Source organism: Nerophis lumbriciformis, linkage group LG35 (assembly GCF_033978685.3).
Source record: "Nerophis lumbriciformis linkage group LG35, RoL_Nlum_v2.1, whole genome shotgun sequence".
Lineage (NCBI taxonomy): Eukaryota > Metazoa > Chordata > Actinopteri > Syngnathiformes > Syngnathidae > Nerophis > Nerophis lumbriciformis.
Window position 1 is genome coordinate 18,313,194 of NC_084582.2, and position 16,840 is coordinate 18,330,033.

The 16,840-nt window shown below is 38.2% G+C and overlaps 1 protein-coding gene across 1 annotated transcript in view; it reads right to left on the bottom strand.

Annotated features, from left to right (window-relative positions):
• The window catches only part of efnb1 (ephrin-B1), a 127,724-nt gene that overhangs the window by 67,378 nt on the left and 43,506 nt on the right, over window positions 1-16,840 (bottom strand). Inside the window, exon 2 of the mRNA XM_061927548.1 lies at window positions 14,966-15,243. Within this exon, the coding sequence (XP_061783532.1) occupies window positions 14,966-15,243 (278 nt within the window). The remainder of the gene's footprint in view (window positions 1-14,965; window positions 15,244-16,840) is intronic.

Sequence of the window (16,840 nt, forward strand, 5' to 3'; positions counted from 1 at the left end):
TTCTCTTTTGTAAAGCAAATCTGAACAGCCAACATGGACATCTACATCACCTATATGATTTGCCTGAGAAGCTGGACAGGACAAAAAATAAATAAAAGAAAATAAAATAAAATAAAAAATAAAAAATCTTAAATGGGATCTATGAAGATTTTAATCTACGTTTAAAACACTTTCTTGTGGTCAAGATAATAGGCATAAAACTGATGGCCCGGGGACCAGTCCTGGCCCGCCACATCATTTAATGTGGCCCAACACTTCATTTTATGCGGCCCGCAAAAGGCTGGAAATAATAAAGCACTTTCTGGCTAAATGTTTTTGTTCTATTTATATTGACAGACAAATGTACAGTGTGCAATTGCATATGTTCTACATGCACTTCAATGCTATCTGCTCATGCAACGAGAAGTTCCCAGCCTTCCATCCATCCATTTTCTACCGCTTATTTCCTTCGGGGTCGCGGGGGGCGCTGGAGCCTATCTCAGCTACAATCGGGCGGAAGGCGGGGTACACCCTGGACAAGTTGCCACCTCATCACAGGGCCAACACAGATAGACAGACAACATTCACACTCACATTCAAACACTATGGCCAATTTAGTGTTGCCAATCAACCTATCCCCAGGTGCATGTTTTTTGAAGGTGGGAGGAAGCCGGAGTACCAGGAGGGAACCCACTCAGTCACGGGGAAAAAATGCAAACTCCACACAGAAAGATGGGATTGAACACAGGACTACTCGCGACCTTCGTATTGTGAGGCACATGCACTAACCCTTGTAGCACCGTGCTGCCCAAGTTCCCAGACTTTTTTTTTTTTTTTTTTTTTGGGGTTATCAAAAGTAAATACTTTAATATCTGCTTGTCATCTTGACTTATGATTTCAAAGCAAGTTATCCATCAATATGTTAGTAAATTCCAACATTTCAAAACAGTTGCCAGTGCAAAAAGCGTAACAAGACTATATGTTTATGTTTATGTAAATTCACAGCTAGAAGTGGCTTTCTGAGGGCTGCCATAATTGCAATGTGGTCCTTAATGAAAACACGTTTGACACCCCGGGTCTAGATAATATATATATTGGATATGCTTTGTTTTTCAGTCTGTCTGCAAGATGTTTGTTGGTGGAGGTATTCCCAGATTGCAAATGAAACCACGTCCCAACCTCTTCAAAAGTATCATCCTTTATTTTTGAAAATGTGAACGATTTAAATTTATATCTGGAAGTTGTCACCACATTTTTCTTCCCAGACACGGTCGAAAATAAGCTTCATAAACATTGCATAGATTCACCCGGTCACAACACCAGACACACCTGCACACTCTCCAATCAATACAGACTGCATAAAAAAGCTGCATTTAGCAGCATTTATGACACTGCATGTGCCACATTGGTGTTATTATGTGCATGCCAAGATTAAATTAAAATAAAACTTTATCCTACCGGTTTTGTGTTTCTTTATAGCCTGAAGCAGAAGGGAGCTGAGAGCTAGACTGAAAGGGGAACTGCACAATTCTGGGAATTTTGCCTATCGTTCACAATCATTATGAAAGACATGACAACGGATGGATTTTTTCTTTTTTATGCATTCTAAATATAAAATAGATGTAACTAAAAGTCCGCCTAGAGTGGAGCCAATGGGAGCTCCATTATTCCACCCATAAAATCCGATAAAATCCGATAAATAACCATTCAAAAAGCGCCAACAGTACACTATTTACATTTCATGACTTCAATATTAACCAAGTATTAGTGATATTGTTATTATAAGCGTTAGCGCAGACGAACAATTTATAGCGGCACCAAGATCACAAGCTTGTGTCCCTATGTTTACATCATTGTGTGGTCTGCTGTTTCCTCGCTTCTCTGCTCCCTGTGAGTTTATTCTAGATCATAAATTATGCCTCTCACCTGAAAAGTAGATGGCTGAGAATATGATTCGACAAGTTGGGACAGGCGAGGACGACACGAAAAGTGCTTGTTCCCCCGGCCTTCCTCCCCGTTTCTTCGCCAGGATTATGAGACATTTTTTCATCTGAAGGGGAATATGTGAACGTCCCCGCAGTCAGCATCCTGATGACAGCAGACCGTTTACAGTAAGTGATATTTTATTATGTTTGTTGTAGGGTTGTACGGTATACCGGTATTAGTATAGTACTGCGATACTATATATAATGTTTTTTTAGAGGCTCTATAGGCAGAATTGAACGGCTCCCATAGGCTTCATTGTGAGTAGATTTTTGATCGAATTAATTTAATATATAGAATGCATTGTTTTTAAATCCATCCGTACTCATAATGATTGTGAACGATAGGCAAAATTCCAAAAAAGGTGCAGTCCCCCTTTGATGTCTTAATAAGTATGTCCATCTCGCTCTGACATCACAACATAGCCAGACTGCAAAACCCTGCACCAGTGTTATCCAAAACTGCGTGCAAGCTCACGCCAAAATGTATGAACGTTATGATTTGATGCTTTAGCATTGTTTAACACAGGTATCCAAAATTGTAATGTTTATAATTCAGAAAAGACAACATTTCTCATAGGTCCCTTTTAAAAGTTAACAGTATGCTGCAGCATTTCACAAGTAAGAAAAGCTGTAAGTGATTTGAAATGTCTACTATCTGATAAATGTGCAATAACACAACGCGTCCTTTGTTCTGCATTGATAAAAAGCATGCTTGAGGCTCCAGCATTTAGACAAAAAGAAAATGTGCTGCAGAGTCTCTTTCCTGTAATTCAAATCTCTGCGTGATTTTACAGAGGGAGGTTACCAGATGTTAAAAACCCATTTAATTGCAAGTTGGAAAACGTGTGAGTCATTTGCATCTCTATAATCTGACATTCAAAATGCCTTTTGTCTTCTCAAGAGCGCAGCTGACAAATGCGTGTCTTTTGAATAGGGGGCCGTGATTTGATTATGGTAATTTTATATTAACTCTAAAAGATGACATTTAACTTTTTTTTTTTTTTTTAGGAACATAATACTTTTATTGCAGTACAGTAAACCGGAACATAATGTATCAAACTGCAAGAGCGGGATGCATGTGCAGTTGGCGTGTTTGCGTCCCTGAAAAAGTAGGGTAAGGGGGATCTGGTGATATGTCGCAACCTTGGCCAGGGATTTCAAACTTAACTTTTAACTCTCCCAATGGCAAGAACGTTTTTTAAAATAAGATTATATATGATCCATATGGGGGGAGGGAGTGTATGTGTAGGTTGTTTAGCAAATATCCCGTGCTGGAAAAAAAACTGTTGGCGATCAGCAACATGCCTTCTAACTTTAATCCTGTCAGGTGTGAGCACAGCTTAGATCAGGGGTCACCAACGCGGTGCCCGCGGGCACCAGGTAGCCCGTAAGGACCAGATGAGTAGCCCGCTGGCCTGTTCTAAAAATAGCTCAAATAGCAGCACTTACCAGTGAGCTGCCCCTGTTTTTTAAATTTGATTTATTTACTAGCAAGCTGGTCTCGCTTTGCTCAACATTTTTAATTCTAAGAGAGACAAAACTCGAATAGAATTTGAAAATCCAAGAAAATATTTTAAAGACTTGGTCTTCACTAACTGACTAAGAAACAGATAACAGATTTGGTGACCAGTTCAAAGTGTGACATGATTTATTTAATTTGAGAGTTGACTTTTGTATTTTACATGAGTTATTATTTGTACGAACATGGTGCAAAGTAATTCCATCCATCCATCCATTTTCTACCGCTTATTCCCTTTGGGGTCGCGGGGGCGCTGGAGCCTATCTCAGCTACAATCGTGTTCATGATTTGTTAAAAAATGTTAGTGGCTAGCTAGTTAAAATGGGATATTGTGATTTCACAAGACTGTATTAGAAGTGATCATTTGAAAATGTTAAATTTGAAAAATGTGCACTTAGAGAAAATATAAAAATAAAGTGTTGCATATTGATATTTATCTGTTCCTATATATATTTATTGTGAGAAATCATTAAGATGATCAGTGTTTCCACAAAGATATATTATTAATAATAACATAGATTTAAAGGTAAATTGATCAAATTGGCTATTTCTGGCAATTTATTTAAGTGTGTATCAAACTGGTAGCCCTTCGCATTAATCAGTACCTAAGAAGTAGCTCTTGGTTTCAAAAAGGTTGGTCACCCCTGGCTTAGATCCTCCCACTGTGTCAAATACAGCTGTCAAATATTTTCTTGAGTGTAAAGACACCTTGAGCATAGGTTGTAGACCAAAGGTGTCAAACTCAAGGCCCGGGGGCCACATTTGGCCCGCCACATCATTGTATGAGGCCCGCGAAAGCCTGGGAAAAATGTGTGTTAATAAAATACTTCATAATTTTTTACTAAATGCAAATAATTATTTCCATTTTCACAGGAACAAATGCGTATCTTTTAAACATTATCTAATCATGCCAAATATTACATTATTATATAGTGTATTACAAAAATATGTTAGTAAAGATAAAAATAAACAGTTGAATATTTGCTCGTTACCTTTAAGTATGATGTATCTATTAATTTGTACATGAAAAAAATCTAATAATCAAGTGCATAATATGAGGTGATTAATGGTACACATTAATATCAATGCTATCAAATTATGTTTTTTTTTAATCAGATACGTTTTAATTTTGATTAATCACAGGTTATTGCCCGCATGCATAATTTTAATTATTTTTTAAAAAGTGGCCCTCTGAAGGCAGCCATTACTGCGATGTGGCCCTTAATGAAAACGAGTTTAACACCCCTGTTGTAGACAGAACACACCATAATAGACACGTTCATGGTTTTATCCTTGGACAAAGATTATCTGTCCCTAGCTAGCAATTGAGATAGCTCCCCAGTTTTGAGCGGCAAACAACCTAAGTGAAAACATCAAAAACCTTACGGGGAAGTCCTCTGACACACACACAATCCCCAAACACTGCGGTAGTTTTTTTCAGCGTAAAAGTCAGAAAATGTCAAGAGTCCATGGCGCCACGGCGAGATGGAGAGTGACAGCTGTCAGGAAGGATCAGGATTACCCTGCCGGCTACACAAGAAATCAAGGGAGAGGACGAGAGGAGCGTATGAGGACTGACTGCTTGTGTTTACTGCCTCGTGGCCTCAGCCTTATATAGGAGACACAGTCAGAGCCCGGGTAACCACACAAAACATCAGCCAGCCAGCGCTCACGCTCCTTTTTTTTCCTGAGAAGTCAGTCAGTGGTCGACAGACAATATATATCCTCCTGAGAACCAGCGTCATCTGCAGTGGACATTTCTTTTTGGTCTATTTCTTTGGTCAGACTTACAAATTTTGGAGAGAATAAAATAGCACCGCGTTATACACATCAGAGGGCGCTAGATCTCAGTAGGATATGTACGTATATAAAATAATATACCTATATACTCACTAGCCTAAACATGTAAGCTGTAAACTGTATCTGCACAGAATTGTACTAACTAGATCTGCTTGTAAATGACTGGATTTTTACTTTCAGATCCATGCATGACACCGTGGAACATTACAGTCCATTGTTCTTATTTTTATATCTATAGTATGTTTTGTATTAATTTGTACAAAGAATAATGAATGTCAGTTTTGGTGCCAGCGTTGTATTGATCAGAATAATGCTGCCCACAGGCTTTGTGTCATTGTGGAGACTGCTTGGACGTGACCCAGCTTTGCGTAGTTTACATGTTGTTCTTCTTGTGCATCTATCAGAAAAAAACAACTAGAAACCAATTTTTTATTTAACTATTTTCCCTAAAATAAAGAATTTAAACATTATTTTATCCAATTAGTCGATTACTTGAACAAACAAATCGATTGATTAAGCAATTACTAAAATAATAGCTGACCTGATAAGCATATTTTTGTTTCCATGCGGATTGCATCATTTCTTAATAATGTAATCAATTCATGTTTTGGTTAACTTAACTCTTTAAAATGTATTTAGCTTGAATAAAGTTTCAACGGTAATCAAAATTACAAAAAAAAAAGTGCAGTTACCCTTTAAAATTGTATTATCTTGTTATGTATTCCTGTAACATTACAACTCTATTTGTGAAATTATTCTGCTCTTGATTTTATAACTTTCCCATTGAACAAAAAAGACAATGGAAGCTAAATTGTCAGATGTAATAATGCTACGTTTTAGGTGACAATGCCAGTTTAACAATGTGTATTACCCTGGCAGTAGTTTACTCTGGTATACAACTGTACTTCATACTTACTTTCTTATGTGTAATAATGTAATCAATTCATGTTTTGGTTAAATTAACTCTTTAAAATTTATTTATCATGAATAAAGTTTCAACGGTAATCAAAATTACAAAAAAAGTGCAGTTACCCTTTAAAATTGTATTATCTTGTTATGTATTCCTGTAACATTACAACTCTATTTGTGAAATTATTATTCTCTTAATTTTATAACTTTCACATTGAACAAAAAAGACAATGGAAGCTAAATTGTCAGATGTAATAATGCTATGTCTTAGGTGACAATGCCAGTTTAACAATGTGTATTACCGTGGCAGTAGTTTACTCTGGTATACAACTGTACTTCATACTTAACTTTCTTATGTGGCTTAGCTAGATAATGTAACCAACACATGTATCAGGTGTACTTAATGTTGTAGCAGTTTGTGTGAGTGTGTTTGTGTGTGCACACTGTATATACAGTATATAGATACGACTTCCTCTCACGACTTCCTCTCTTTTTCTCATTATAATTCTTTGAGTTGAAAAGCCTGAAGTCTTAAGTCAGTGCACTCTGAGCTCTCAAGCCTCTAAACACAGCCCAGCTATTTTCCACACAAACATCTCATTCCAAATCCCCTGTTTAGACAACACAATGAATGCAGCCAGTTTGTTTGGTTATGTGTGTGTGAGGGGGTGAAGGGTGCTGATGGACGACACAGACTGAAGCTGGTCTGGCGTTTAGATCAGTACAGGGTTATCATTACTGACCCCTGCTGTGTTTCCGTGACCCTATGTTCGTGAGTTCTGACTTTTACCCTCAGCACCCCCTAGGCCCTACAGTCCTACACACACAAACACACACACACAAGCCTGTCAAAGCTTGCCTGGGATGCACAGAACCGACTGGTGGACGTCCCCTGTTGTGACACAAGGGCACAGGGGAGCCACACAAACACAACCATTTGTTGCTTACTTTACCCCACAACTTCTATTGCTTGTTCAGCCTGTGTAATCTAGCGTGGAAGGGAGGTTGAGATGATCAAGGAAAAGACATACGGAGCCACGGGGTCAAAGTACGGGTGGACTTTGGAATGTCCACTCCCGTTGCATCTTCCTTTGGTCTCAAAAATGTTTGACCGTTAGTCAGGTCAGATAAGCTGGGCCTTTGATTTACGCCACATTCCCAACAAAGACATTCACAAGGCAAGCATTCACAGGCAAACACGCAGCGGACTCTACTGTACAGGAAAAGCAGGACACGTATGTTCACCTCTCACTGTCTGTCTCTTGGGCTTTGAGGGAAGTAGCACATATAGGAACACGTGCAGCTGACATGGCCATTATATGCATGATAGATGAGGTGTGTCACAGTGTATGCACAAGCCGCAGCGTAATAAATAAAGAAAGCATGTCCTGTTGCAAAGGACAACAACATTAACACACTACAGAGACAAATACAAGCTCTGATTATTGCTGACGCGAGAGACTTACAGTATATGAGGCTAATAATGATGCACCATCACGGGGATGGAGCCTACATGTCTGAAACACCGCAGGCAAGTACTCCTCCAGTCTGTATTACCGATACACTTTTACACAGCAAATGGTATTACCGATACACTTTTACAAAGCAGAAAAATCAAAACAACCTCTAATAAGATTCCCACATAGAATCACATTAAGATGCATGCTCACAAATACAAGCTGTTACTTTAAACATCAATACTATGAAGTCCTTGACTTGTGTAAAAGCACTAATACCACAATGTGGAATAATAGAGTTATACAATGTTACCTTAAGTATGGGTATCACCATGTATGTTAAAATAAATAATTACATTACCAAGCAATACTATTATTATTACCTATAGTATATAAATATATATATTTATGGCTGTCAAAAATAACATTATAAAATGATTAATCACAAAAAAATATTGCATTAATCAAGTAGATACGCAGATTAATCGAGCAATTTATTTTCACCACACATGCTCGTTTATCTTAACCGCGGATGGTTTTACCTGAAAAGCAACGCAGCTTATTAAAGTCTACGGTCAGTGATCAGGTCAATGCATACATCAGTGCAAAGATGAGTGAGATCTTTGTTGTTGTTGTTGTTTTGTTTTTTTTATCCAATTTGATTTTATTGTTGTGATTTTACGGTGTCCTTGAGTGCCCAGAAAGGCGCCTTATAAATAAAATGTATTATTATTATTATTAGAAGACTTTGACAGTGGCAAATTTCATTTCAAATTACACCCTGACTGGAATGATAAATATGAAACGGCTAACAAGTTGTGAATATAAATGACTTGCATTCAAGTAAAACATGTTCCTGTATGAGTTTCTGACAATAAAATAGAATTTGTCAAAATATTGAGATGTATTTTAAGTTAATTTAAATTATACAAGTGAGTAATAACCTGTGATTAATCATGATTAATCAAATTTCAAAAGTGTGATTAATCTGATTTAAATAATAATTAATCATGTGTTTGGGACCACTCGTTCATCCCTGAGACACTGAATCGCTTCCTACGAAGCTAATGCTAGCCACATCTCCTCTGCTTGCGTTGTTGTGGACGACACCGCCGATACAAATAAATGTAAAGACAGGAAGGCAGAAGCACTCTTATTTTAAAAAATCCTTGCGTCGTCTACTCACAAACATAGCAGCCAACAAACAACCTAACAACAGCAGCACACATGCAGTCTTTATAGTATTACGCCAAATATTTTTAAAGTACATTTTTGCATTTGTTCTAATGTGTGGCACCTTGAGACAAGAATATGTTAATTGATGGTCTAAAAGTAACATGTCTTCCTTCACTCGTTATTTTCACAGTTGTATGCATTTTTTTGTATAAAATATAAAAATTGCATATGTGTACAGCTCTGGTAATGGGTACATTCGCACCCACCTGCACAAATGTACTTCAAAATGTAACAATCAAAATAAATATGACTTTTTTTTGTTTACTAGGTCATGCATATATAATATGCATTAGTTTGACCATTTAAAATCAACTATAATAAAAAGGAGATGCTTGGAAATAGCATAAAAATGCCCCAAAAACTTGGAAAAACGCGATTCATAGCGTTACTTTTTGGTGTAACCATCATGAGCGTTCTGTTCAGGTATATTTCTTTTATATTTTGATAAATCATCATATTTATGTATTACTAAATTTAAATAGGTATTGATCAATCTTTAAGCTGTGTGTATTTGATTTCAGTTTGCTTTTGACATCTTATTTAGAATTGTAGTTGAAACTTTTACAACCTTGTGTTGCGCTCATGATGGCGTAACCAAACTAGATTTCATTTAATGATCTTATTTTGAATATTTATTCCCTTTTTTACATTTAGTATATTTGAATATTCATTTATAAACATTGAATACATTTCAAATACCAATAAAATTAAAACATTGGAAATAGCATAAAAATTACCAAAGCAAAACATTACCCTATAAGATGAAGGCAATAAAATGCAATTGCCTTCATCTTATAGGGTAATGTTTAGTTACACCAAGTCATGAGCGTAACACTAAGCTTCATCACTTTGACTTGTAATATCTCTAATTCTGGTGGTGTTTTATCCTTTTTTCTTTTTGGAACATGTACTATACATATAATACAATAAAGTCCCTTATAAAATTATGTTTCTAGCAATACTTTAATTTTGCCTTTGAAAGTAACACTCCAATCTCCATTAGTGGAGCTGTACACATATGGAATCGAAATTGCAAATTTGGAGAGAATAATCGCAATTAGGTTGTTTCTCAAAATCGTGCAGTCCTAATGTACAGTACGTTATTCTGGGGTGCTACAAAGAACAACAATATAAACCGAACAAAGATGGTGGTATTCATCGTAATGCCAATCATTAACGCACTTGGTCTGCCAGAGAATAAGAACATATAGCAGGAAGGATCAGTGTTGCCAATTAATATTTACCGAGCATTCAAACCCTCGAGATATTCATATATTTTTTAAAAGCAACCAGCAAAAACTTTGTGTCTGGTATGATCTTATCAATGAAAAGCGTGCTGCTGTGGGCATGCCCACTATCTAAAATCAGTCACAGACGGCTCTGTCTTGTTTGTGACATAAAAGAAATCGACAGAAGAAAGCTCATTTGAATTTCTAAACATGTGTTTTGCTTTTCATGTTTTTTTTCTCTCCCACAACGCGACTCCTCTCTCCTAGAGCATTCAATACAATTACATGCACATGTATCATGGCAAATTAAACGATGATGTCATGCAGACCTCCCCACCACCAACACAAATAGATTACAGTCCTGTGGGAAACAATGTGGTAAGTTACCATACACTCATGATTACTTTTTCTTTTCGCTCAACAAATACTTATTGTTTTAAAGGTGGTTTTAATATTTTTTCCCGGATTTACCTCTATTTGGGCTTATATTGTAATGTAACATCTGAAAATAATTGTTTTTGAATCAATTTTTTGTTTATTTTAAACCAATTGGTAAAATACACTAATATTCTTATTTGATAACCTGATTCCTCACAATACATCTTTTTTTTTTATTATAACGCAAAAACTTCTGAAATAAAACTGAACAGAACTATCCAGTATTACAATAAACATTCCAGTACCTTGAGTTTAAGCTTCAGTCCCAGAAAAAATATATACTACGCTAATATTCCACTGCCTATAATGCGATTCTAAAACAGCAGGGAAAAAAGTTTCAGCAGGGGCATTAATGCCCCAAGTGTTCCCTAAAGACATTTGGGTATAATAAAACCTAAAGAAATGATTTTCCAAGCCCACATGATACGTGGCCACTAGAGCCACTCGATAACATCATCATGCTTCCTTACACTCTCTGACTTTGAGGCTGAGTTCACAAATATCGATTGAAGTGCCGCAGAACAAAAGCAAAACATATGTGCTATTTAATTTGGCATGGGTATGAATTTGGACTTCAGAGGGTGCTGAACATCTGCATCCTAGTTATTTATTAAGAATACAACAATGAAACGTTTTCATGGTGTTCTGCGTCATACTGTGTATGCTATAATCCAGTTTGAGCTATAAAATAAGATTTATTACAGGATCCTCAATTATGCTTCTTCCCCTTAGACATGGGAAAATTGCTCATATCAAAAAGTAATAATAAATCATGCGTGATTAAAAAAAAAAACTTGCTTTGAAAATCTAAAGTTTTTAAGTTGATAATTGTGTCTAATTTCAATATATTTTAGGTTCAGTGTTTCTTACAGGGCTGGAATATATTTGTGGTAGTGGGTTGCAATGGGGGTCTAGCTGAGGCCAATGTGTGAAAAGATAGGATAGACTTTTACTTATCCCACAAAGGGGAAATGTTCTTTTTTTTCCCTCATACAGTAACAAAAGTAACATTTATTGAATCTGTGTGTGAATGTGTGTGTGAATGGGTGAATGTGATGTATCATGTAAAGTGCAATACAAATACAGATCATTTAGCATTTACAGACCATTTGAAAAACTAAAGTCCATCCATCCATCCATTTTCTACCGCTTGTCCCTTTCGAGGTAGAGGTGGGTGCTGGAGCCTATCTCAGCTGCATTCGGGCGGAAGTGAATAATACAAACCCGTTTCCATATGAGTTGGGAATTTGTGTAAGATGTAAATATAAACGAAATACAATGATTTGCAAATCCTTTTCAACCCATATTCAGTTTAGAGACACTTGTGATTTAGGGCTATATAAATAAACATTGATTGATTGATTGATTGATATTCAATTGAATGCACTATAAAGACAAGATATTTGATGTTCAAACTCAAACCTTTTTTTTTTTTTTTGCAAATAATAATTAATTTAGAATTTCATGGCTGCAACACGTGCCAAAGTAGTGGGGAAAGGGCATGTTCACCACTGTGTTACATCACCTTTTCTTTTAACAACGCTCAATAAACGATTGGGAACTGAGGAAACTAATTGTTGAAGCTTTGAAAGTGGAATTCTTTCCCATTATTGTTTTATGTAGAGCTTCAGTCTTTCAACAGTGCGGGGTCTCCGCTGTCGTATTTTACGCTTCATAATGCGCCACACAATTTCGATGGGAGACAGGTCTGGACTGCAGGCGGGCCAGGAAAGTACACGCACTCTTTTTTTACGAAGCCACGCTGTTGTAACACGTGCTGAATGTGGCTTGGCATTGTCTTGCTGAAATAAGCAGGGGCGTCCATGAAAAAGACGGCGCTTAGATGGCAGCATATGTTGTTCCAAAACCTGTATGTACCTTTCAGCATTAATGGTGCCTTCACAGATGTGTAAGTTACCCATGCCTTGGGCACTAATGCACCCCCATACCATCACAGATGCTGGCCTTTGAACTTTGCGTCGATAACAGTCTGGATGGTTCACTTCCCCTTTGGTCCGGATGACACAATGTCGAATATTTCCAAAAACAATTTGAAATGTGGACTCGTCAGACCACAGAACACTTTTCCACTTTGCATGAGTCCATCTTAGATGATCTTGGGCCCAGAGAAGCCGGCGGCGTTTCTGGATGTTGTTGATAAATGGCTTTCGCTTTGCATAGTAGAGCTTTAACTTGCACTTACAGATGTAGCGACAGTGGTTTTCTGAAGTGTTCCTGAGCCCATGTGGTGATATCCTTTAGCGTTTGATGTCGGTTTTTGATACAGTGCCATCTGAGGGATCGAAGGTCACGGTCATTCAATGTTGGTTTCTGGCCATGCCGCTTACGTGGAGTGATTTCTCCAGATTCTCTGAACCTTTTGATGATATTATGGACCGTATATGTTGAAATCCCTAAATTTCTTGCAATTGCACTTTGAGAAACGTTGTTCTTAAACTGTTTGACTAATTGCTCACGCAGTTGTGGACAAAGGGGTGTACCTCGCCCCATCCTTTCTTGCGAAAGACTGAGCATTTTTTGGGAAGCTGTTTTTATATCCAATCATGGCACCCACCTGTTCCCAACTAGCCTGCACACCTGTGGGATGTTCCAAATAAGTGTTTGATGAGCATTCCTCAACTTTATCAGTATTTATTGCCACCTTTCCCAACTTCTTTGTCACGTGTTGCTGGCATCAAATTCTAAAGTTAATGATCATTTGCAAAAAAAATGTTTTATCAGTTTGAACATCAAATATGTTGTCTTTGTGGCATATTCAACTGAATATGGGTTGAAAATGATTTGCAAATCATTGTATTCCGTTTATATTTACATCTAACACAATTTCCCAACTCATATGGAAACGGGGTTTGTAAATAATGCAGACTTGGCTAAGACACATTTGTTAAAGGCAAAAAAATTTATATGTATAAATATAATCCAAGACAAATCTATGTGCTATAAGGCCTGGGTCGATATTCGATAAGTCAATTAATCGCCGATAAATGAAAATTAAAGTTGTTAAGTTTTCTAGAGTCGATAAACAGCCATATGTATGCTTCAAGAGCATTCATGCTTTTCCTCGCTTTTAGCGGCTATGCGCGTTTGTACCATAATCCTTCTCACTCGATTCTTCTCTGTTTGCTGTTTTTTCCTGTTAAATTTATTTCTATAATGTACCACAAGACATTAAAAAACAAGCGGCGGTCAACAAAAGGCCCCCAAGCTGCCCTTTGGACATCCCTGGTTTACGTATTTCACCAGGAAGGCGAACAGTTACCAAATGACAGAAGACTGTGTTCTTCATAGTAGTGCTAAAAATAATCAATTCACTTTAGAATCCCAATTCTTATTTATTCCTTTTCTATATCGATTTACTTTTTTTTTTTTTTTTTTAAAGTGAATACTTCTTGTTTTAAGAACCAATTTTTAAAGGACGTATATATCATATATCAGCAGCCGAGAAGACCTTTTATAACCTGGTGGGAAAAGTGCTATCATTTTTATAAAAAATGATATACTGCAAAAAAAGTGTTGAATAGAAAATTGATTCTGAATCGAATCTTCACCCCAAGAAAGAGTAATTGAATCCAATCATGAGTCAAGGTTTCAAGTTCATATTGCTGCGTGACTCCCACTAGTCAAAGGCTAGTTGCATGCTTGTGGTGGTGATCCGTGCGCTTCCACACCTCACCTTTCACGGCAGTGGTAAAGCACGCTCCTCGGCTTATGGAGGTACCCTGCATGTATTTGATTACTGAGCAAATGCATGACACAATAAACCCTTCCTGTCTTTGACTTTTAATGATTACAATGGCAGCCCGACACAAATAATTGACTGGAGTTGTTTTATAGAAAACACGTGGGACTTAATGAATCAAATGCAGATACATCTAGTGTGCCATCACACTGTAAAAGATTCCATTGATTTTATTAAAGGTGGGTTATAATGTAAACACTAAACAGCTATAAAATGCTGGAGCTGGGTTATAATGTAAACACTAAACAGCTATAAAATGCTGGAGCTGGCTGTGGTGGAATGCATGTTTCCTCGATGTGACGTAAAAACACTGCAATATTTCCTCATTCCAAGCCCCAAATGCTACATCTGCATATTTAAGTGCAAGCGTTATGAAAATAATTTTACCCATGTCGGTCCGGTCCAAAAATGAGTTCCTCACGTAAAAACTCTATTTTGACCTTAAACATTAGCCAAGTACATCACTTTGGGCCGTTGCCATGGCAATGCTGCAGTCACCATTAAAGGACAGTTTAACTAAGGAGCCCCCCGGCCACACACGACAGTGTTCAACAGTGTGTGAAGCAGAGTGTATTAGTTGTTCCGTCAAGCCTCCCTGTTTCAAAGAATGTTAAACCATGTCAACAGTACATCATCTCTCATGGGAAACTTACAGGTGATGTAGTAGTTGACATTCCTCTTGAATTCAAGGCCCATATAGTTGGGGCTGAATTCCTGGAATTTGATGGTAAATTTGATGTCTTTCTCCGGTTTGTTGCAATTGACCAGGACATTTGGATCAAGGACCGTGCTGCAAGTCTCCGCCTGCTCCCTCTTGACCAAGTATAGTTTGTAGTACTCGTACTCTTGGCCTTGATCTGCTCTGGGACAGATGATATCCAGCTTGTCCCCAATGTCTGGGTAGATAATCAGGCCTTTGCCAGCCAGAAACCTGTGAGGCACAAATAAAAGACAGACTGTAAGTAACACATCATAAAGGAAGTCTGGAAAAGTATCCGCATAATTCCAAAACAGTTTATACAGTCCTAATACTTTGGGCTTTTATATGTTTTAAGTCATTTGGCATTGGGCTTTTAGGCAGAGCTGTTAATTTGAGCCTACAAACACAGACAGCAAGTTACGGCTTGACAATGTTCAGTGCACACAAATTCTTAGAGGTCTGAATCAAAGCATACCAAATGTTTGAGGGTGAGAAACAACAAGGCCAAACACAAAATGGCGGCCATAAAAAGGATTAGAGCCACAGTGTGACAGGCTATAATACATGCAGTATACTGTTACTGTACATATAAGGCCTCTGTGTCACATGGGGTCCATTTAACATCATAGGTCCGAGTATGTGGAGGCAAACAAAGAGTGCGGGGTCAGGCTTCCTGGTTCATCTTCCCACTGGCTGATCATCTGCTCGGGGATTAAGATAATCCATCGGGCCTTACTGTACCGCTCCACCTCGCTCGCTGCTGCCAACTCAATCAGATCAACTCCTATTCTCTTTTATTCACAGAAAGGTTGGGAAGGGTAGACGAATGTTTGTGTGTGCACGTGTGCGCGTGTAAGTGTGTGTGACGAGTGCGGGATACTTGCAGTATATTAGGGCACTGGTGTGTATGTTTTTGCAGGTCAGCGTGTGTGTGTGTGTGTGTGTGTGTGCGTGTGTGTGTGTGTGTGTGTGTGTGTGTGTGTGTGTGTGTGTGTGTGTGTGTGTGTGTGTGTGTATATGATAGTTGTTCAGCAAAATGGGCTGAGGTTGCGGTCTGGTGGGAAGGGGGTGGGGGGGTCAGATGGGCTGAATCATTGTTCCGGACTTGTTTGAGGCTTAAAATGTCAACATGGTTCATCTCTGCTGTCCCAGTTAGCCAAGCATTAACCCAGACAGCCGGACTGACCACGGGTGTGTTTGTGTGCGTGTGTGTGTGTGTGTTGTGGTCGCAGACAGTGAGCACAGCAGCGAGCCTATCTGCGAGATCTGCCCATGCCAGCGGATTTAAGCAGGATTTAGCTGCGCGCAATGCATTTGTTGTTCTTTGTGATCCCTCACATTATTACAAGACATCAGGGGCAGGAACCCTCACTGTCTCTCTGCGAGAGCATAATCTCACCTTATCTGCACCCCCTTATTTCACCACAAATAACTGACACTTCAGTGTGGCCCAGGGAGAGGACCTTTAAAACAGAGGAGCATATGAATGCAACGGGCAGACTCCTGCTCTTTTGCTGGCAGAATGTCAGCCATTGTAAGAAACAAAGTCACATTTTAGAGAATGAACGTGACCGGATTAAGGCCATTTATCATTCACGAGCATCCTTTTCAGACATTACTGAATAAATGCATTCAATCACACAAATAATAAATGGAATTCGCAAAATGGTCCAACAGCCGACCTCGGGGTTTTCTTGGGGGGGACTGATGATGTCATGAGTGCAATCTTGGGTACAAGCTTGAAAAACTGTAAGGCACTATTGTCCATATTGCTCATGAGACTGAGGAGAGGGGTTCTGCTAATTCAAGGGCCTGTAAGAAAGAGAAA